Source organism: Leptonychotes weddellii, chromosome 2 (genome assembly GCF_054177405.1).
Source record: "Leptonychotes weddellii isolate Sample4059 chromosome 2, ASM5417740v2, whole genome shotgun sequence".
NCBI lineage: Eukaryota > Metazoa > Chordata > Mammalia > Carnivora > Phocidae > Leptonychotes > Leptonychotes weddellii.
In genome coordinates this window covers 102,026,800-102,047,758 of record NC_138370.1, presented here as the reverse complement: position 1 = coordinate 102,047,758, position 20,959 = coordinate 102,026,800, and the positions used below count along the sequence as shown (strand labels likewise).

The 20,959-nt window shown below is 45.5% G+C and overlaps 1 protein-coding gene across 6 annotated transcripts in view; it reads right to left on the bottom strand.

Annotated features, from left to right (window-relative positions):
- Positions 1-7,892: 7,892 nt before the first annotated feature.
- The window catches only part of MANBA (mannosidase beta), a 108,517-nt gene continuing 95,450 nt past the window's right edge, over positions 7,893-20,959 (bottom strand). For 3 of the 6 annotated variants that reach the window (XM_081812051.1, XM_081812052.1, XM_081812054.1), the window contains 4 exons: positions 16,643-16,787; positions 12,733-12,875; positions 11,592-11,849; positions 7,893-9,195 (listed from right to left, as the gene is read on the bottom strand). In XM_081812051.1, coding sequence (XP_081668177.1) covers positions 8,971-9,195; positions 11,592-11,849; positions 12,733-12,875; positions 16,643-16,787 — 771 coding nt within the window. In that variant the 3' untranslated portion in view covers positions 7,893-8,970. Of the gene's footprint in view, positions 9,196-11,591; positions 11,850-12,732; positions 12,876-15,378; positions 15,466-16,642; positions 16,788-20,959 lie in introns of those variants that run through there. The other 3 variants (XR_014142922.1, XM_081812053.1, XM_081812055.1) reach the window with 3 other exon arrangements.

The window sequence follows — 20,959 nt, the reverse complement described above, 5'->3', positions numbered from 1 at the left end:
ATTATGTCTACAATGGCCTGCTTCCATTACCCTGGACAAAAGACGAGTTCTACACATTGTTCAAGCTTCTTAGAATGAGAGGGAGGAAGGGGCTGAAATACCATTTTTTCACTTCCATCAACTAGCTTTTCCATCTTGATCTCTTTCCAAAATAATCATTTCATTGAAATATCACAACAGTCCTCCAGGAGTGAAGATACGTATTCAGTGAAGATTTTTTTGAGCCTCTGTTGCGTGCCGGGTGCTACAATGTGGTCATCATTCACTAACTCGTATTACTTCTTTGAAAACCTTGTGAAGAAAAATTGGTCCCTATTTTACAGATGAGTAAACTAAGGCACACATAAAGCATTTAACCGCAGGATCTCCTGATTGCAGTAAAGTGGTTTCATAAGCTACACGTGCAGCAGGGACGGGGTGGGTGGGTGGGGTATGTCTCTTCCACTTAGTCATGAAAGGATCCTGGCTGACAGTCACTCTTCCTCCCACCGTGGCTCCCAGGGTCCCAGTCAGCTGAAAGAGGAAAGGAGCATGGAGGAGTCCATGTGGGAGTTTTGAACGGGTCACTTCCTCTTACATTGCACTGGAGAAAAACTTCAGTCCCATGGCCATGGGACTAAAAACAGGGAGGCGATAGGGGTGATTAACTTTTGTTCCCAATATTAGGAGGGGGGTTGATTTTGGTGAACAGATCCCAGGCTCTGGCACGGATCAAAATTCTATACCTAACTGTAGGAGGAGCTTGAACCTGAAGGTTCTTTCTAATTCTAACTTGTATGCAAACATTCCCTCACTCTGAGAGTCCCCTGCAGTCATGGTAAATGGCTATAACAAAAGCAAAACCATGTCCCAGGATTAAGAATGAAAGAGGCACTGTAAGGACAGTCACCGTTCTTCTTCAGGAAATCCTCAGAAATATAATCAAGGCTATTAGACCAGGTAGGATGGGGGAGAATTACAACAAGGGCTTATTGCCCTAGCACTGACTCAAGGAGGACTCCTGCTCTCCAGCCCCTGTCTGTAATTCCTTAAATGCCACACAGTACACCTTGGGTTTGTTGATGCTAAAGATTAAGAGTCTTCAAGAGTCCATGTCCCTTGGGATCCCACCCAAAGGAGAAGGGCAAGCAAGTGATCTTCCTTGTGATCTGCAGAGAACTGGCAGGACCTTGATTCCCATTTCGCGGATGAATGGGAAAGGAGCAGAAATGGGTTCTTAGGGAAATAATATTCCCTCCAGGCCAGAAGAATAGCAAGTGAAACAGAATTCTAGAAACCCCTTCTGGGATTCCTAATTCTTAGGACTCAGGAAGCAGGGTTGGTGCTGAAGATGGTCAGATGAAACCTCCGGGCACATGAAGGGAGTGTGTAGGATCAGGGGAGGTTCTGAGTTCATGCTGGATACTAGACAACCAGGTTGCTAGGACTATTGTCTGGCAATAAGAGATTTTTTTTTTTTTTTCCATTTCAAAATTGATGTGCCGTTGCCCTTCCCTTTCAGGCAAGAATTAACAACAAATTATTTTGTTTCAGAAATTCAAATGAGAAACTTCTAGTTATGGATTGTTTTTTTCTTTTACAGGACACCTTTTTATCACTTTGTTCAAATGTAAAGGTTCCCTTTTGCTTTTGAAATAAATTTCCTTTTGTAGTTTTGGGGGAAACAATCCAAAAACAAAATCCTAAACTTTCACCTACACAACTTTTTCAAATGTTTATTCTCATAACAATCTGAGAAGGAAACAGGGAGGGGTTTTAATTCCCACCTTTTTTCATAAAATGGCCAAGCCCCCGGCGTCCCTGGAGGTTCCTGGTCTAGTGGAAACAGTGAGGGCTGGACTCGGCCTTCAGTGCTCACACTGCCCTCCTCGGCCTGGCCCTGCAGCCCATCCTAGAACGCGTGGCTGCTCCGAGGGGGAAGGTCACATGGGCAGGCCCGGGAGAGGGAAGAGAAGGCGGCCGAGTGCAGGCACTGGAGGCTGGCAGAGGCGCGGGAAAGCAGCATGGGGCCAGCGGCGCACGCGGCAGCACGTGGCGCTGCGCACCAGTCCCTGCGGACAGCGCCCCCCCCACCAGCCACCACCACCAGCCACCAGGGGCCGCGGGATCACGCCGGCTGTCCTCCCTTCCGGCCCCTCTCGCCTCTTTGCTTTGGGGCTCAGGAGCGGCTTCTCAGCACTCTGCCCGGTTCTGCGTTTTCTTCCCCCTCCTGTTCCCCCAACAATTCAGCCGGGGCCTCCAAACTCTCCCGACGGCCCCCCAAGTTAATGTGGGATTCCGCCCCACAGCTGAAGCGCAGCCTGGCCCAGAGAAGCCAGAGGGCCACAAATCATAACCCGGGGAAACCCCACGCAGCTGCCCCCAAAGTCCCGGCCTGCGCCCCTCCTGCCACACCTGAGACCACCTCCCCGGGGCTGGGACCTCCCCCTCCCCGCTGCAGGGGCCTCGGCCGCCCAGGATGTGTTCACCCGCTCCTGGACCCCAGCAGTCCCCAGTTGATCTGGGAAGGTCAAAGCCGCCCTTGGGCCCTCCTGACTTCCTACCTGGCCCAGAGCACCTCTTGAGTGATGGTCAACATATGCGCACTTACATGAGCCAGGAGTTCTGAAAGGCAGAGAGACTCCAGATTTAAAGCTTCAAGAAAGAATGTGTGGGCAGCGAGTCACCCACACGCCCACATGGCCGCCTCCTTAGCCGGGCTCTCTTCGTCACCAGCAGGTCCTGCCTTTCTTCAAATGACGCCTTAACTGGGGTTTCCGTCCCTTCCCACAGCTCCCGGTTACTGCGCCTTGCAAGAGCTCGTCTGACTTCTCCCTCATCCATCACCTCTTCTGGAGGCTTTGTGCCGTTTTCATGATCCGTCGTAATGAAATTAGGGTTAAAAATCATAATCCCTCCTCCCCCCTCCCTCGGCCTCCCCGCCTCCCTGCCTCCTTCCATTTTTCCTCCCTCCCTCCCTTTTCTGTCTGCCTGTCGTCCTCCTCTTGCCCTTTCTCTCTTTCCTCTTTTCTTTTCTCTCTCTCCCTTTCTTTCTTTTTTCCTTTTTCTTCCTCCACCCTCCTTTCTCCCTCCATCCTCCACATCCCCCACCCACTTTCTCTTTCTTCTTCCTTTCTTTTTCTTTCTCTTTCTTTCTTTCTTTCTTTCTCTTTTTCTTCTTTCTTTCCTTGAAGAAAGACTCATCCATTCCGGGACACTGGCCTCCAGCACTCTGAGGCAGAGAGGGGCTGGGGATGCGGGGAGACACCCTGCACGCTCTTCCCCAGAGTCTCTTCCGCACCTTCCTCAGGGGAAGCCTCCTGGAAACCAGCACCCTGGCCCCACCGGCCCCATTTCCTGTGCACAGGAGGCCTCTGCTGGAAGAAGCAGAATTTTGCACAATCATGCAGCAGCTGGTCTGCCTCTTGCTACTCAACTTTTTTTACTTCAACAAATTTAGAAAGAGGCTTACAAGAAAAGGGAATTAGAAACTTCTTGGGCTTTCTGCCTGAATGTTTTTCCTTCAATTCAGGTCACAGAATCCTGATGTTATTTTCCCTTAGCAGAGAGGACTTAAATTGTTTTTTCTTTTGGCAGGGCAACCTCGTAAGCCAGCATTTGCTACTTGCCCATCCTAGGCATTGTACATCCTGCCTTAGTTAATCCTCACAATCCTATGAGATCCTAATTACTATTAACCCCATCTTAAACATAAGGAAACAGAAGTGTGGAGCTTAAGTGGTTTGTCCAAGTTCAGTACGATCTAGAGCCAGATTTGCTTACTGGAGGTTCCATATCAAAGCGTGAGCCACTGCACTACGTGGGGCCTTCATGTGTGTACACATCCCCCCCCACCACACACACACCGTTTGGATCTGTAACATGGGAAAATCTAGTTCATTGTATTTGCAAGTTCGATGAGCTAAAAAGCTTTTTGTTCAAGCACCAAAAACATAGATAGGGAAACACTCCAATCACCCAACTTGGGCTGGCTTCCCATGATAAAAGAGCAGGGTTCTTCCTTCACTCACCTGGGCAAGTCAGGCCTCCACCGCTTTCCTTACTAGAGACACCCAAATGCAGGCAAGTGACGACCAGGAGGCCCTCGGCTGGGAGAAAACCTCGGCATCCACACCACCCTCTCCAAGGCCCAGCTATGTCTGACCTCCAAGCCCATGCCTGCATCTGTTTGAATGCTTCTGATCACAGAGTAAGAATGCCTATGATTGAATTAAACAAATAGTGGCTTTCTTTTATCATTACAAGATGAGAGATAGATAGATCTAGATTTCACATGGAATGTTCCCTTGTTGGCAAGTAATTCAACCTTTCAAATCACTATTTGTGCCAACAAAATTATCTGCTGGCCAAATATGACCTGTGCAACTTGACCCACACTTTCTACAATTGTACCTTCAGGATGACCAGGTAGAGTGATGAGCTTAAGGCTTTGGGAAAGAATCAAGGTCTTTAACTCTCCCTTTCCATGTGCCACTGCTGGCCCCTCCCTCCCAGCAGGGACCCTGGCTGATACCGTTCCCAGCCATCACCCAGTGCCTGAGCAAGTTCCTGTTCTGACCACCTGCCTATGCCTAGGCTTTCTTTGATGACTTAAAACAGAGGAAATGATAATTATAATAGCCAACATTTGTTGAATAGTTATTGTGTGCTATCAATATCTAGGCATCATCTAATTTAGTCCTCACTAGTGTTATTATTTTATTATTCCAATTTTTAAAAGATTTTATTTATTTATTTATTTATTTATTTATTTAGAGAGCACGCAAGCGGGGTTGTGGGGGGCAGAGGGAGGAGGAGAGAGAGAATCCCAAGTAGACTCCATGCTGAGTGGGGAGCCCAATGTAGGGCTTGGTCCCACGACCTCAAGATCACTACCAGATCTGAAACTAAGAGTTGGACACTTAACCAACAGAGACATCAAGGCGCCCCATATTACTCCCATTTTTTAAAAAAGATTTTGTTTATTTATTTGAGAGAGAGAAGGAGAGAGAAGGAGCACGAGCTAGGGGGAGGGGCAGAGGGAGAGGAAGAAGCAGACTCCCCAGTGAGCAGGGAGCCTGACGCGGGGCTCGATCTCAGGACCCTGGGATCATGACCTGAGCAGAAGGCAGACGCTTAACTGAGCCACCCAGACACCCCTCCCATTTTTAAAGATAAAGAAATAAAGGCACAGAAAGACTCAGTAACTTATATGCAATGTCAAACAGCCTACTAGTGGTGGGTCTGGAAGTCAAACGTAAGTACGTCTGATTTCAAAGCCCACACCCTTAACTGCTATATCAATTTGGATATTTTTGGTTGTAAAATAAGAATACCTGACTACAGCTGGATTACACAAATAGGGCCTTATTTTTCATAAGAAGACCAGAGTTAGATGACTGCCGGGTTAGCTCAGCAGCTCAACATCTCTGACATGCCCCGGTGTCAACAATGATTCCTCAAGCTCACAAAAAGGCTGTAGCAGCTCCAAGTATCAGATCCTCACACAGCAACTTCTCAACTTCACCAACAGCAGAGTTCCTCCTCAGGTCTCTTCCTTGTCAGGCAGGAAAACCTTCCCACTCCAAACCCCATATTAAGTGTCAACTTGTATTTCATTCCCCAGAAGTGGGTCACATGCCTCACCCTCGACCAATATTTGGCAAAGAACAGAATTAGTATAACAAATTACAATTCAGTCCGTGGGGCTGGACACAAAGTCACCTCTATTAGCAGAGGAGAGGTGGATATGGCTGTCGGGTGGCTGGCCCATAATGTCTGCCCCAACTATTGGGAATATGTGAATTGTCTCTCAGGATCCAGTAAATTTTACAAAAGCCTAAGTAAGTAACAATAACAGAATAAGGGGGCGCCTTCGGCTCAGGTCATGATCCCAGGGTCCCGGGATGGAGCCCCGCGTCGGGCTCCCTGCTCAGCGGGGAGCCTGCTTCTCCGTCTCGCTCTGCTCCTGCTCTCTCTCTCTCAAATAAATAAATAAAATCTTAAAAAAAAACACAAAAACAATAACAGTATAAGAACATAGGGATTGTTCTCACATGGATGATGAGCCAGGAAATGAGTACTATTACTCAACCAGAAATTTCCATGAACCTGACAGCCCATTTCCTGGGAATTCTAGGTCACTAAGGTGTTACTGTCATCCTTTGTACAGCGCTGTACTTTGTACTATGCTCATGGCACAATGCGCCACAGGCTGTTGCTCAATAAATCCTGTGTAAACGCTGAGACCCGACCTAAGGGCTAAGCTGCATTATTGTTGCAAACGTTTTTTTCACGGCAGGATTCAGTAACCCATGTCGAAGACAGAAGGAGAGGTAGTGATAAACCTGACAGAGTGACGCAGGACCTTTACTTCTGCAAAGCGCATTCACGATTTGGCCCCTATTCAAGGGCTCAAAGATGTCTTGGCAGGTTGCCCAGCCTCGGTTTAACAATCTCAAGCTCAGAGTCCAGCCTCGCTAACTACCTGGTCTTGTGCTTTTCCTTCCTTATGTATTAATTACAGTGAAGATCTTTTAAGACTCTTTTCTCAATTGAAAAGCTTTTTTTCATTGGTATTTTATCATAAACTTTCAAAACAACTTTCCTAAAGGGTTGAACAAGATGACCTTATCTAACGTTGCTCCCCGTATCACTGTCACATTAACCTTACAGGACTTGTCACCAGCTGAAATGGCCTTATTTGTCTACTTGCGTGTTGTCTGTCTCCCCCCGGAAACCACTTAAAAGCATAAAGTTGAACAAAAGTCAAAATGGCTACACTAGAGCTTCAGCAAAATCGATTTTAAAGCAAACTTTTTCAGGGCGCCTGGGCGGCTCGGCCTATTGGGCGTCCGACTCTTGATGTCACTTGGGTCATGATCTCAGGGTGATGGGATCCAGCCCCGCATCAGGCTCTGTGCTCCACAGGGAATCTGCTTGAGATTCTCTCTCCCTCATCTCTGCCGCGCTCCCCCGCTTGCTCACTCCCTCTAAATAAATAAAATCTTTAAATAAAATAAAAATAAAGTAACCCATTTCCTCTCTTCCTCAAACTTCCCCTCCTCCCTTCTCAGCCTTTTGTTTCGGGATCCCAGGCCCACCGTGAAACGGACTAACAGCATATACAATTCCTGTCGAAACCAGCTAGATCCTGTATTTCCCTACAAACCCCCCAGACCCTCTCTGGGGGTGGGGGTGGGCGTGGGGCTTACAGTTTTTGAAGGCCATAGCCTGCTGCAGCCTCCTTTGCCCGGCAAAGCAATAAAGCTCTTGTTCTCTTTATCCCAAACTCTGTCTTTGAGTTATATTTGGGCCCTGAAGCCCAGAGGTCGGATTCTGACAACACCCCTACAATGGACAGTCCATGAGAGCAGAGACTTGTCTGCCTTTTTTCACTGCAGTAACCCCGTGACCAGGACAGCACCCGCTGCTCAGAGTGTCCCTCAATAAATGCTTGGTAAATGAACGAATAAATTAAGCTCAACAGTCTTTACAGTCAGAACATAGATGTGTCTTAATCCTGGTTTTGTCTGTGACTTTTAGGGTCTTGTACACTATCAACCATCAAGTGGTTGATACCCTCTGATAAGTCTATTAGAAAACAAGAATTCTGGGCAGATTTTGAAATGCTTTGAATTTCATGCACAAATAATGCCTACTGGTTTTTCTCCCTAAATCTTACCAAGTTGGGGAGCAAGTTTCATATCTAAGACAAGAGGATTCTTTCTGTCTCGGGTCCCTGTCACTTTGGGACTGTGTGAGAAACTCAGCTTTATTTCTCCTGTGCTCCAATTCACTTTCATTCCAACAGAGAAAACAATCTTCCTATTTATTTTCCAAGTGACTTCCCATGGTTTGAAAACCTCTCACAATGAAAAGTCAAGCAAGAAAAAAAACAAGAAGAGTTACAGTGAATGTGAATGAGGAAATTACCATTTTTATTGAACTCTTGGTTCTCACATGAGAAGACGGAATCCAATCCCGTGAATTCTCTCTTCATCTCACACTCGAATGTGCTTTGCATCCAGCATGGCAGAAGGGCCCCACCCAGCTCTTTCCATTCTCTCTGTTAATGTTTGCATAACTATTAGCAGAAAAGTCTTCTCAGAAATCCAAAGCCAAGAGTAGGTACATCAGACTCTAACCCAGTATGTGTGGCAAAATAAAATCTATTAAAATGGTAGAGATGACCAAACACAGCGCCACACACGAGCTGTGGAAGACCATTTCCAACGTTACCATTCTCTTATGGAGATAACGTGTATACAGCACATTCCTCTCCTTGATACCCATTACCGGGCTCACCCCTGTGAGGTGGGCTTTGAAATTGATGGACCAGAATTTGTATCACAGTTCTGCCCTTCCTAGCTCTTAATAAGTTACTTCACTTCTATGCTCAGTTTTCTTATAGTGAAATGGGAATACATACACTGCCCTTGTAAGTTTGCCCTGAAGAATAAATTTAAAGTTTAGCTAAGGGCTAGGCCCAGTGCTGGCACATAATGAGGGCTCCGTGAATGGAAGCACCATCCTGGGGGGTGCATTTTCCAATTCAAAAGCTGTGAATTAGATTTATATTTGTTGACCCTGGCAGCAAAGTGGTACTTCTTTTAGCTTGGGTTTAAATCATTTTTATTGGGACGCCTGGGTGGCTCAGTCAGTTAGATGTCTGCATTCAGCTCAGGTGGTCGGGTCATAACCGGGTCATGTGGTGCGAGAGCTGGAGGGGGAGGGCTAAAGTCACAGGCCTGGCACAGGCTGAAGGACACCGATGCCCAGCCTTGCTGGAGGATGTCACCTGAGTAAGCAGCCTTCCCCGGCAGAACACACCATACAAACTCTGCACAGAAGGATGAATCGGACATGTGGCGGCAGGTGGACACATTTCCTCGCTTCTTGATCTTGTCTCTGGCTGTCTTCGGCTCCAGCTGGGGCCTTAGAAAGGCTTTATTCCAGGGTCCGCTGAAAATCCACCCTGCACTCACTCCCTCAGTAAATATCCGTCAGGGAAGTCACACGAAAAGATTGCTCCAATTCGCTCTTGCTGGTGGGCTTCCAAGGGTAAAATAATACAGTCCGCGTCTTTTCAGTCATGAGGAAACCATTGTCACTGAATCTCCCGGGGATGCTTCCTACATCCAACCAAACAAAGGGAGCAACAGTGGAGGTTTCCAGATCAAAAGCAAATGTGTCACCTTGCTGAGAGATGACGGCCTGAAAGAAAAAGATAAATTAAGTGAACGGCGAGGGGAGACCTACCTGTTCTATCCACAATGCCTATCGGAACATTTACGGGGGCCAACAAGGAGCGCATCTCCTCCAGCTTTGGCTCTGTCACTGCCAAAGTCTGACATTCCATGTACTGTGTCAGATACTAGAAAATACATGGGAATTTATTTAAGGCTGTGGGAAATTACCAAACTGTAACCTCCAGCCAAGTGTAGAAATACGTCGTCTCCAATTATTAAGGAGAATATTTCACAAGAAGCTCAGAGCTTTATACCTTTTACAGTTTTTCTCAGGGGATCAGGAGAGGAACATTTTGGCATAAGGGCTGGGAAGTTTCAATGACTTTCTCAGGATATATGTGGAGCTAGCACCACCATGGAGCTTGTTCTTCTAGAAAGATCCAGCAACCTAGGCAGCCGCCTGCCAGGCATTTACAAAAGCTCTACCGTTAGAGCTTTCTCTCTTCTGCTGCATAGTACCAGAAAGCCACATTATTAGCACTTCCAACACGTGCAGATCCCACACAGTATCAGCAAAGGAAAGTGCAATTTAAGCCCTGTCATTCACTCGCCAGTTAGCGCCCGCTAAAGCGCGGCTAGGCTGGGCTGGGCCCCAGAGGGTAGGGGGTTGTGAGTTTCTCTCAGTGGGAGCGTGCAGCTGAGACTGATCTGGTACTTAAGGCTGTGCCTTTGACATGAAACATGACCCCCTCAACATGCAGACACGCCACACCGTGGGTCTGACGTTGCACGTGATGTGTGGCATAGAGAATTTCAAGGAGCCATTTTTACTCTATATAATTTTGGCCTTACACATCATGGAGGGTTCTGAGTTATAAACAAGAAAACGTACTTTGGAGGAAACCGCAAAGAAACTTAACAAAGCGTATTAGGTATCTCTCGGAGTTTCGGAGAGTCAGGTCCCAAGCTGGATGTTGAATTCCCAAACCACGCCGCCCAGCGGTTGGGTGAAGACCCTAAGGCAGGCCCAGGCATGCCACCCGCGCGGCTGGCCCCAGCCGGCCTGCAAGGCTGCCAGGGACGCCTCAGCTACTGTTGCTCCGAGGCCAAAGCCAGAAGGGACACTGCTGCTGGCTCCCTCGTATTGCCTGCTTCCGATCTGAAGTCTCATCTCTATATGTGACTGCAGAGCCCAGGGTCAAGCTCGTAGCCTGGCTTCCGGGAGGTATGGTCAACAACTTCCTGGCATCCTTCTGGGGACAGCACACCCGCGTGCCTGGCCCGTGTTAGGCCTGCAGTAACTGTTAACTGTTATTACTACTGTTACATCCCTTTAGGAAGGGCAAGTCTCACTGAAGTCCAAATGCGGTAGGACAAAGGAACAAGTCCCACTTCTCTCCCACACCCACTTGCCCCAAGGTAATGAAGGCCTGGTTTAGGAAAGAGAAAAAGATTTCAAAACTCCAAGTCTAGAGACTGCGAATTTGTCTGCTACAGTGTTTCGGTTTTGTTGCCATTATTGTTGTTGTTGTTTTTCTGGAAAGAAGCTGTGTAAATGTATGGCATTCCCTTCAGGCTGCTCTACCTCGGCTGCCACAGATGACTTACATTTCATCATGTGAACATTTCACTATTAATTAGAAAGAAAGATAGGTTTTCATTTCAAGGACTGAGTTTTAATACGATTATTTCTAAGTAAATGCAAATAAGCCCTGTCACTTAAGCATTCTCAATGAAGTACAGGTCTGAAACAGATTTAACCTTCACTAAACAGAGAGTAAAACTTTCTAGAGAATACATTCAATCACCGTGTGTCCGTGTGTCGGGGAAAGGGTAGGAAAGGTTTTCAATCAACTAGACAGACTCCACGTTCTCCAGCTGCACAATTTTTGTAACAACACATCCTGGCCATCCCATTTGTTTCTTGGCAATTACAGATTTGGTGATTAAGCTACTTTGAAGCAATAAACCAAAGAGAGCAGAGGGAAATTTTTAAAAATTCATCGATTGTCCTTAAACCCTCAAAGTCAGAGTGTTTCTGCTGGGGCTGCCTGGTCCCCCCCTTTACACAGGTCTGCTGGCTTGTCAGGGCGGGGCATGACACTTCAGGGATGAAGCAGGAAAGGCCGGGGACAGAGCCTGGAATGCGGTGACAAGTCCTGCTGCCTCTTCCTGCCCCGGTCCAGCCCACTAGGGGCCAAGGGGTAGTGGGGGTGGCAGGAACCCGAAACTCTGACAGACACTGAATTAGAAAAGCAGTCATTTGGTCTTTGCTTCCAGTGGGAAGAGACTACCATTCCCCAGGTCCCGGGTAAACTCAGTACCAAGGAGAAATTCTGCAAAATGCAGGATGCCATGTGCTTGCCCCAGAAGCAGGGCACCTCTGCAAGGCCACGGGGACCCCAGGCCACTGGTACTTACGGTGATGTGCGCCTTGTGGAGCCCCACGCTCTCACTCAGTGAAGACAGGAAGTGATAGTTGGTTGGGCTCACAAGTTGGCTGTCAGCTGAAAGGTAAAAGGAAACCACACAGCTTTGCCGTGTACAATTCCCACAATTCTCCAACAATACAGGCACCGACTCCTTATAGAGGAGAACGGCCTCCCCTGCTTTCAGGACAAAATGCTCCGTCTCAGAGGAGCACAATGGCTCCAGGGAACGCCACGTGTGGACTCTCACCTGGGGAGAAACAAGACAGAGCAAAAACAAACATTCTTGGTTGCTATCTTTTTTTTTTTTTTTTTTAGAGAATAATAGATGGAAGTCAGAGTAGCAGAACTAGTTAAGAGCCTATGAGCCCTGGGCTTAACTGCAGCCCCACTGAGTACCAGAGCTTGTAACAAAGCAAGTTACTCAACTCCTCAAAGGCTCTGTTTCTTCACACGTAAAATGAGAATAAGAACAGCACTAACTTCACTGGCTGTTGTGAGAGTTAAATAAAGTAATCTATGGAAGACACAGGACCTGGTGCACTGTCATTATTCTGTAACTGTGACCTATTTGCAGTGTCCCCCAAACTGCAACCACCTGAGACTCTTTGAGTTCCTCCCTTTTTGCCTCGCATTGTTTTAAATACAGGTGTATTTTTCCATATACGTTCGGAATTCTTTTACAGATTTTCACTTTAACAAACCACTTTTAAGGATTTCTTTCTGTCAAGTTCAGGCTATTTCCAGCTTCTTGTGATTATATAACCTTACATCATAGTGGCACTTTACAGTTTATAATTTGCTTTCGTCTAATTATTTTATTGTTTATTTTATTCACTGCCCATTGAAATCCTTCAAGACAGGCTGACAAGTGAAGATATGATATTCACAGATGAGGAAACTGAATCACCAAGGCATTAAGCCTTAAGGTCACGGGATAAATGGCAGAGTTTTACCCTGAAGGTACAGGTATTCTGAGTCCAAGGACAGCCCATTTTCTGCGACAGGCACTTAGAAACATTTCAATACAAATTACTTTCTCTTTTCTTTTTCCCAGAAGAAATACAACCAATAACTAAAGAGATGACCAAAAACTCTCATTCTGTCTTAGAAAAAAACTCCAAGCAACTTACAGTGAGCTCTGCCTTGCAGTCAGAGCGAAGGTCTGACACACCATAGATGAAAAACACGTCTTGATCCTCAAAACCCACTGGCAACAGCGGAGCGAAGAAATGCCGAGCAAAGTAATGAAGCATTTTCCACTTTCCTCCATACTCTAAAAATAGGCAAGTTAAGAGATGGGCAGGGTCAAGCAGTCAGGGTCATCTCCCCCCATGGTCCAGCTATGCTGACTTGTCATGATTCTAGGGACTGAACATAGCAGGGAGCTTCAACAGGGGCATGAACCCACGTGCACTGAGGCCTCGGGGCATTCCAGTCTTTACCTCACGGCATCCTCACATCTGGGTGAGGCAAGCATTCACATGCACTTTACAGTGAGGAAAGGGAGGCTCAGACCGTACATCAAACATGCCACAGGCACTACTCGGAGCCCAGACCCGACTCCTAGGCAGCACTTTCTCATACATAATTCTGCTTCCAGTATTCCTTTTTACTACATACACATGAAGAAGGAAATCGGTAGCATGGAAGTAGAAATATTAAATGTATTAGCAACTGTAAGAAAAGATTACACTTGCATAAAACATTATAAATATTCATTTATAAATGTTAAAGGGAGGGGCGCCTGGGCGGCTCAATCGATGAAGCAACTGACTCTTGATTTCAGCCCAGGTCATGATCTCCGGGGCATGAGATTGAGCCCCGCGTCTCCACGCTCAGCAGCTCAGCACAGAATCTGCTGGAGATTCTCTCCTTCTTTTTCTCTCTGCTCCTCCTCCCGTTCACACGCACTGTCTCTCTCAAATAAATAAAATCTTTTAAAATTTTTAAAAAATAAGAGTTATAGGGAACGTAGTCAATAATATTGTAGTAACTTTGTATGGTGACAGATGGTAACTACACTTCTCACAGTGAGCATTTCAAAATGTACAGAAATGTCAAATCACTGAATGGTACACCTAAAAAAATATATAAACAGAACACTTGGGGAAAAAAAATTTAAAAAGTGACAGAAAGAGTTATTTAGAACTCAAAGTCTCCTTCCTTTTCCCATAAGTACAAAAGCCTCTGAGTGAAATAAAACAACCATTATCACAAATGCCACTGGCAAGTGCAGACTCGAGGAGAACATCCAAACAGATGACAGTTAATGACAGTTGCCCTGATACAATTAGAAGCTTTCGAGAACCTATGATTTCTGTGCCCTGTTGGCATGTCCAGGATGCTAAACCCCCAAACTAAAAAACGTGTCACCATGCCTCTATTCCAAAAAGCTCTTTCCCACAAAGCACTGCACCAATGAACAACTTCCAGAGAGATGGGAGGGAGGGGGAAAGGGTGGAGGAGGGGCGAGGGAGTGTGTGTGGGGGGGAGGAGCATGTCCAGAATTCACAGTGCAAGCTGCTGAGATGGAGAAATGTGGTTTGAAGTTCAGAGAGAACCAATTTCTTCTGGCTTTCCAAAATTTCAACTCTCAGTGCTTCAACTGCAACTCCTAATATTTCCCCTTAAAAACAACAAGCAGGGAGGGGTGGAGAGGCCTTTCACATTAGATCTATAAAATGAACTCGAACTTACAAAGTTGACCTTGAACAACATGGGGTTAGGGGCACCAACCCCTGTGCAGTCAAAAATCCACAGGTAACTTCTGACTCCCTCAGAACTTAACTAATAGCTTACTGTTGACCAAGCCTTACTGATAACATAAGTGGTCAATTGACACATATTTTATATGTTATATGTATTATATACTGTATCCTTACAATAAAGCAAGCTAGAGAAAAGCAAGTGTTATTAAGAAAGTCAGAAGGAAGACAAAATACATTTACAGTACTGTACTGTCTTTACCCAAAAAATCTGCATCTTCATGGACCGGCACAGTTCAACCTCATGTTGTTCAAACATCAACTGTATTTGGAAAGTTTTCTCGTAAGTGGAAGATGGCTCAGACCTGAGGTAACTTACAGACTCTCGTGTGGTATCCATTACAAAGAGACTTCACATGCATGGTTCCAGCTTCATGGCCACACACAGAACACAGGAGGATAGCAATTGAAGCACAAGGTCTCACTGGGACACACACTAGTTACTCATCAGTGACAATATGGCTACCAATATAATACCCTGCAGAGCCAGCTAAAAATGCTGTGGGATTTCTGGCTTTTCCGTTAGCTCTGTGCCTGTCCAAGCTTATGAGCCAAGCAAAATAAATGCCCAGGTGGATTTCTGTATTTGCAAAATTATAACTAAAAATGAGACTAATTTTTTATTTTTTTTTAAAGATTTTATTTATTTATTCATGAGAGACAGAGAGAGAGAGAGAGAGGCAGAGGGAGAAGCAGGCTCCCAAGGAGCAGGGAGCCCGATGCAGGACTCGATCCCAGGACCCTGGGATCATGACCTGAGCCGAAGGCAGACGCTTAACCATCTGAGCCACCCAGGCGCCCGAGACTAATTTTTTAAAAGGAAATGTGTAAGAATCTATAGATTCCAAGTGGCTACGAGCCCTTTAAAGGATCACCATTTCAGATAAGAGCTGACACATGCTTCCCCCACCCTCATTGGCACACACTATAAGCACCAGATTCATTAAACCAACGACACAGAGTTAAACAGACGCTGTGAGGCTGTCCAGACCAGGAGCAGACATAGCATACCTTGTCACAACTCCTCCCTGGCACCTGTTTTCTGTACCAGGTACAAGAAGATGGTGATCCTCTCCACGGAGGCACTGTCCTGCGAGACTTTAGAAAACAAATTCTTGCTCTGCCATCATACTCCTGGTTCCTGGGTTTACTCACCCTTTCTAAAGAACTCATTAAAATAATTTGCAATACAGTCATTTAAGGGAAGATTAACAAAGACTGGGCTCTCCCCATTCTCGAACCAAACTCTGCTTCAGGAGTCCACGACCTCATCCACGTACAAGAAGGCAGGGTCAGGGTCCAAGTGTCTCTGAACAGTATCTCTTTGTCCAGTTTTAAGCTTCCCAGAAAGGCAACTCTCCCCAGGCTACCCCTGATTCTCATCCAATACTCTTTTATCTGGTTGGTGTTGATAAACAGTTTGGTCAGAGAAACCCGATCGAGACTCCAATTCACCGCAAGAGGTGACTGGGCACACTAATCAAAGCACGCGGGGAATGGACTCCTTTGGATTTGCATTCACAGCTAGTTGAAGAGCCTCACCCAGCAAAGGGGCTTTTTATTGTATAGCCTTGCCTCACTTTTGGCCCCAAATTCTTGTGTACATTATTAACTGAATTTCTTTTCAAACCACCATTAGTGAACACCAAAGATTCATAATTACTCCTTGATTTTTAAAAATATATCAAAATAGAATAATTCAAACTGCAGGCACCATGCCAGTCATCTCCCTGTTGCCAAAGGAACTGGTGCAACTGCTAACCCCTCCTACGTGGATTTCTGACTCCACCACGTTTCCCCCCAACAGATAAATAGGGCAAAAATAAAGATGACCTTATGGACCTAGAGGGGAATCCGGGAAAAGGACATTTGAACACTCAGCTGGGCCAGCCTTCCACTTGGCTGAATTCTTCCGAGGAAGAAGCTTACATAAAATGCTTCTTTTGCCTGGAAATTCCTCCTAATTAAATTCAAAATTTTAAGCAATCATTGTAAGACACATGGCTGAGACCTTCATGCATGAATCTACCCCCTTCATCAGCCGGCTTTTGTGACTCTGCACAGCCCCGAACTCGAACAAGGCTGCCGCGAAGGCTCCCGGAGTGACCGGGAAGGTGGGCGGGGCGGCCGCAGTTCACGGGCTGCGGGAGGAACCCCTCCACTGCGCTGGGGTCTACCCCGATTAATCTGACCCCTCAGGCTCCGTGCTTTCTCAGTGCGTCTCCGCACCGGAGTTGCTTTCTCTCACAGACGCAAAGAATGCTGCAACACTTACCTAGAGAAGCCCAGGAAGGAGCCTGCCAGATGTCATTCAGCTGCCAATAAAGTGCTCCCATGGTGTAGCCTTGCCCATCCACTATCTCGCTGCGACTGCGGCGGTAGAATTCAGTCTCTATTTTGACACACTGGGCCTGCATCACCTGATTCGGGGGAAAACATCGAAGCACACGTGTTATTGTTTGACGTAAGTGTGTAGATCTGAGAAAATTGCAGGCTTGAGGGTGTTTTTTAAAATGAGGTTGGATAAATTAGGGAATCTGATTAGCATTATGTCTACCATTATTATACTAGATCTGTAACTAGCCCCTCAGTATGACAGAAGGGTTGTCTATAACAGCTGATTTATTTGGGAGTCTTAGTGTTTCGTTTATTGTAACAATGGGTGATCGAGGAAATAGGATGGTATGAAAGGTTCCTTGCTAATGATAGTGTAGGCAATGATGGAAAGCAGACTATTATTCCAGAGTAAATGGTATATGTAGTCAAACACTAAATTTTTTTGCAGTGATGGGTTTTACAAATATATTCATAGCTACTGAAGAAAAAAGTTGTATTAGAAAAAAATTCTACAGGAAAAATAACATTATTATGAGTCTTACACTGTCCAATCCCTAACCCCCTTTTCTCTTTTTTCTTTTTTCAAGATTTTATTTATTCATTTGAGAGAGAGAGACAGAGAGAGAGAGCATGAGCAGGGGAGAGAGGCAGAGGCAGAGGGAGAAGCAGATCCCCTGCTGAGCTGGGAGCCAGACATGGGGCTCCACCCCAGAACCCCAGGATTACAACCTGAGCTGAAGGCAGATGCTTAACCATCTGAGCCACCCAGGTGCCCTCCCCAACCCCTTTTTTCTACTCAAGCAATTGTTCTTATATCATGACTTCTGATAATGAAAAATTTCTTATGAATGTACTTCCTTCATTATAGCAGAACAGATGGTAAATTGCAGCAATGAGACAAGTGAATTTAGTTCCTATTGAAGAGGCACTAAAGAACTTTATGCAGGACTCTTAATTATTGGCAACATCATTGAAAAATCACTCTTTCATTGCTGCTGTTATCACGTACTTTTTAAAAAGATTTTATTTATTTTATTTTAGAGAGCACAAGCCAGGGGGAGAAGAAGAGGGGGAGAGAGAGAGGAGTCCTAAGCAGACTCCTCACTGAGCGCAGATGCAGGGCTCGATTCCACCACCCTGAGATCATGACCTGAGCTGAAACCAAGAGTGGGAGGCCCAACCAGCTGCACCACCCAGGCACCCCTGTTATCTCATGCTTTTAACTTAGAGTTGTAGTAGGAGAGGCTCATGAGTGAGAGGTTCTTAGGCTCATTTGGAGAGGTCACCAAGGAGAGAACCTGCAGAGACGGTCAGAGCTGCAAGGACTCCTCATTAGAGTGGGGCCTGGATTTTCACAGAGGAAGGAAAAGAAGGATGCAGATAAGGTCTCTTGAAGACTAAGCCCAGATGCTTTCCTAAAAGCTGGAAGAGCTCAGATAAAGGTAGAACCTTTAAATAGGGTTAGGCTGGCTAGTGAGATAATCATAGGTGAAGGTATGACTTCTATGAGGTGGGGCCACAAAATTCCAGAAGGATGAAGCAAGAAGAAATCATGGTCATTCAATAAAGATTTAGTAAGCACCTACAGTATGTGTTACATGCTGGTAATGGTCCACCCCTCTCCCAGCAAAAAAAATACAGGAGCCCACCCTCATGGAGCTTATTGGCTTGTGTAGAACACAGGACTTAATCAAAGAGTCACGCAAATAAATGTAAACTTTAAACAGTAGTAAGTGCTAAGAAGGAGTGAGCAATGTTACAAGTGTAGATAGTAGGGGAAATAGGCCTAGCCGAGGAATGAGGATTAGTCTCAAAGAAGAGGAAAGAGACGAGGAGAGAGGGCAGAACCTGGCAGCCGGAGAGGACATGTGTGTTGAGCAGAGAATTCACAGGCAAAGAACTAAAAGGCACAGAGAGCCAGGAACAATGGAAGGGAGGCCAGGGAGATGCAGGGACCAGACCTGGGAAGGTTTTGGTGTGTGTCCTAGAGGCTACTGGAAGTCACAGAAAGCTTTTAAGCTCAGTGGGTGAAGGGACCAGATTTGCATTCCAAAAGAAGATACTGCTGACCAAAAGAAGAAATGGAGGCACCGGGGTGGGGGAGGTGCCTACAGTGGGTTTAGGGCGACCATTCAGAAAGCTATGAAAACCATCCCAGCAAGAGATGATATCAGCTGTGAGCAGATAAAGAAATGTCCTCATTCAGGAACCAGACCACTGGGACCACAGCAATGAGAGCAGTGAATACACTCTAAAGAAAGATTCTCACAGACGGAGTGGAAATTGTGCCAACTGAAAATGACCACAGGATACAATCTGCATGTATTGAGTCCCAAAACTAAGTCAGAGGGAATGAAATAGGAAAACAGACCTATGAAATTTGATCTGTCAGTCAAGCCAATCTGCAATTATACTCAGAAATTTCCAGCCAAGTTCCTTGTAAAAATACCAATTTTGTCTGAACTAAAAAAGAAAAAAAGAGAGAGAGAGAGATTTACCTACTTCTAGGTCTGGATAGGTAGGCACAGAGAAATTAAGTCCCTTTGTAAGCATTCACGTATGTTGAGCTATGGTACAAAATCAGTGCTGTGGAGCAACTTCTAGAAAATTCAGTGAAGATGAAGCAGCCCAAAAGTAGAAATCTCAGTAGAAACAGATTCTAGGGCAGCATCATCCATGCCCACTAGAGATCTTTACCTTACATCAGCACGGAAAGTAACCTTTATAGTTGTTAAAAAGATTTGATCTCTGAACTCATTTATATCACCCTGAGCCTCCATATAATGGCCCCACCAACCAACCTAAATTTGGCCTATGTGCACAAAATCGAGCCAGCCGCAGTCTCTGCCTCCTCAGGACACACACCCAAGACCCCGAACAAGAGGAAATCTCAGTTCTCATCCAGAGAGTCCTGAAAAACAGCCATTGCTTTATAGACTGTGTGTGGAGTGATCATGAGAGGAGAAGCTGAGGAAGTCCTCATCAGACTGGTGAGTAACAATAGGAGGAGAGGGGTTCTAGTCACCAGATATTCTAGAAACTGCTGGTCCAGCCAAGCATGGGCATCGAATGGCAACCACCATGGACAATCCACTTTTGGTGCCAGCCCACAATTCTGGAACTCCCAGTACCTGAAGTACCCCCAAAGTCTGAGCAATTCCTGATATACCAAAGAAGCCAAAGAACCTGCAGCGTTCTGTTATTACCCCAGAGACTTGGTTCAGTGTCAGCTCATGAGTGGTATGGAAGGAGGGGTGTCATTCATGAAGTTTGGGACTGGAATCACTTTCCTTGGATCCACATTTATAAAGTAGGGTAAATAGGAAAAAAGTAAAAACAGAATTCTGAGGGAACAAAATATCAATGTATACCACAGTAGGAAATTAAGTTATCTCTTTCAGGCAAAAATGAAAACTTCTAGGACAAAGCCATAACCTATTAAATAGTCATGCTTGTGCTTAGCTGGATCTAATCCAGAGGACAACTAGATATTTTACTGATGGCCTTGGTAGAGGTGACCTGCATTTTCTTTTTCTTCATGTAAGTTTCTTTTCAGGAAAAAAAAAAAAAAGATCTCATGAGCATCGAATTATTTACATTGCTCCAAATTCTTTTCCAATCTTTGTGAACACATATTGTAACATATACATTTAGTGTTCTATTCTCACTTAGTTTTCACATATGTACATTTCCATGCCCTGGAATTTGCTAGCATCTCTGTGCTTTAAATGGTTATACAGTTATACCACAGTGTGATTCATCATTCTCCAATTATTAGGCATTTGAATGATTTCCAGTTTTTTCTTTCAACGCAAGAGCTAAGAACATTTTATGTTCTTGTGTTGCTTCTTTTGGTAATAATAGATGAAAAATGTTGAACTCCTTGCTGCATACTGCTATATTAGGTTCCAGTCAAGAGGCTGCTATAAACTGGTGGCCTCCAGACTGAACTTTGCCCCACAAAGACTTTTTTTTATTATGTTATGTTAGTCACCATACAGTACATCATTAGTTTTTGATGTAGTGTTCCATGATTCATTGTTTGCATATAATACCCAGTGCTCCATGCAATACGTGCCCTCCTTAATACCCATTACCGGGCTCACCCATCCCCCCACCCCCCTCCCCTATAAAACCCTTAGTTTGTTTCTTGGAGTCCACAGTTTCTCATGGTTCCTCTCCCCCTCCGATTCCCCCTCTTCATTTTTCCCTTCCTTCTCCTAATGTCCTCCATGCTATTCCTTATGTTCCACAA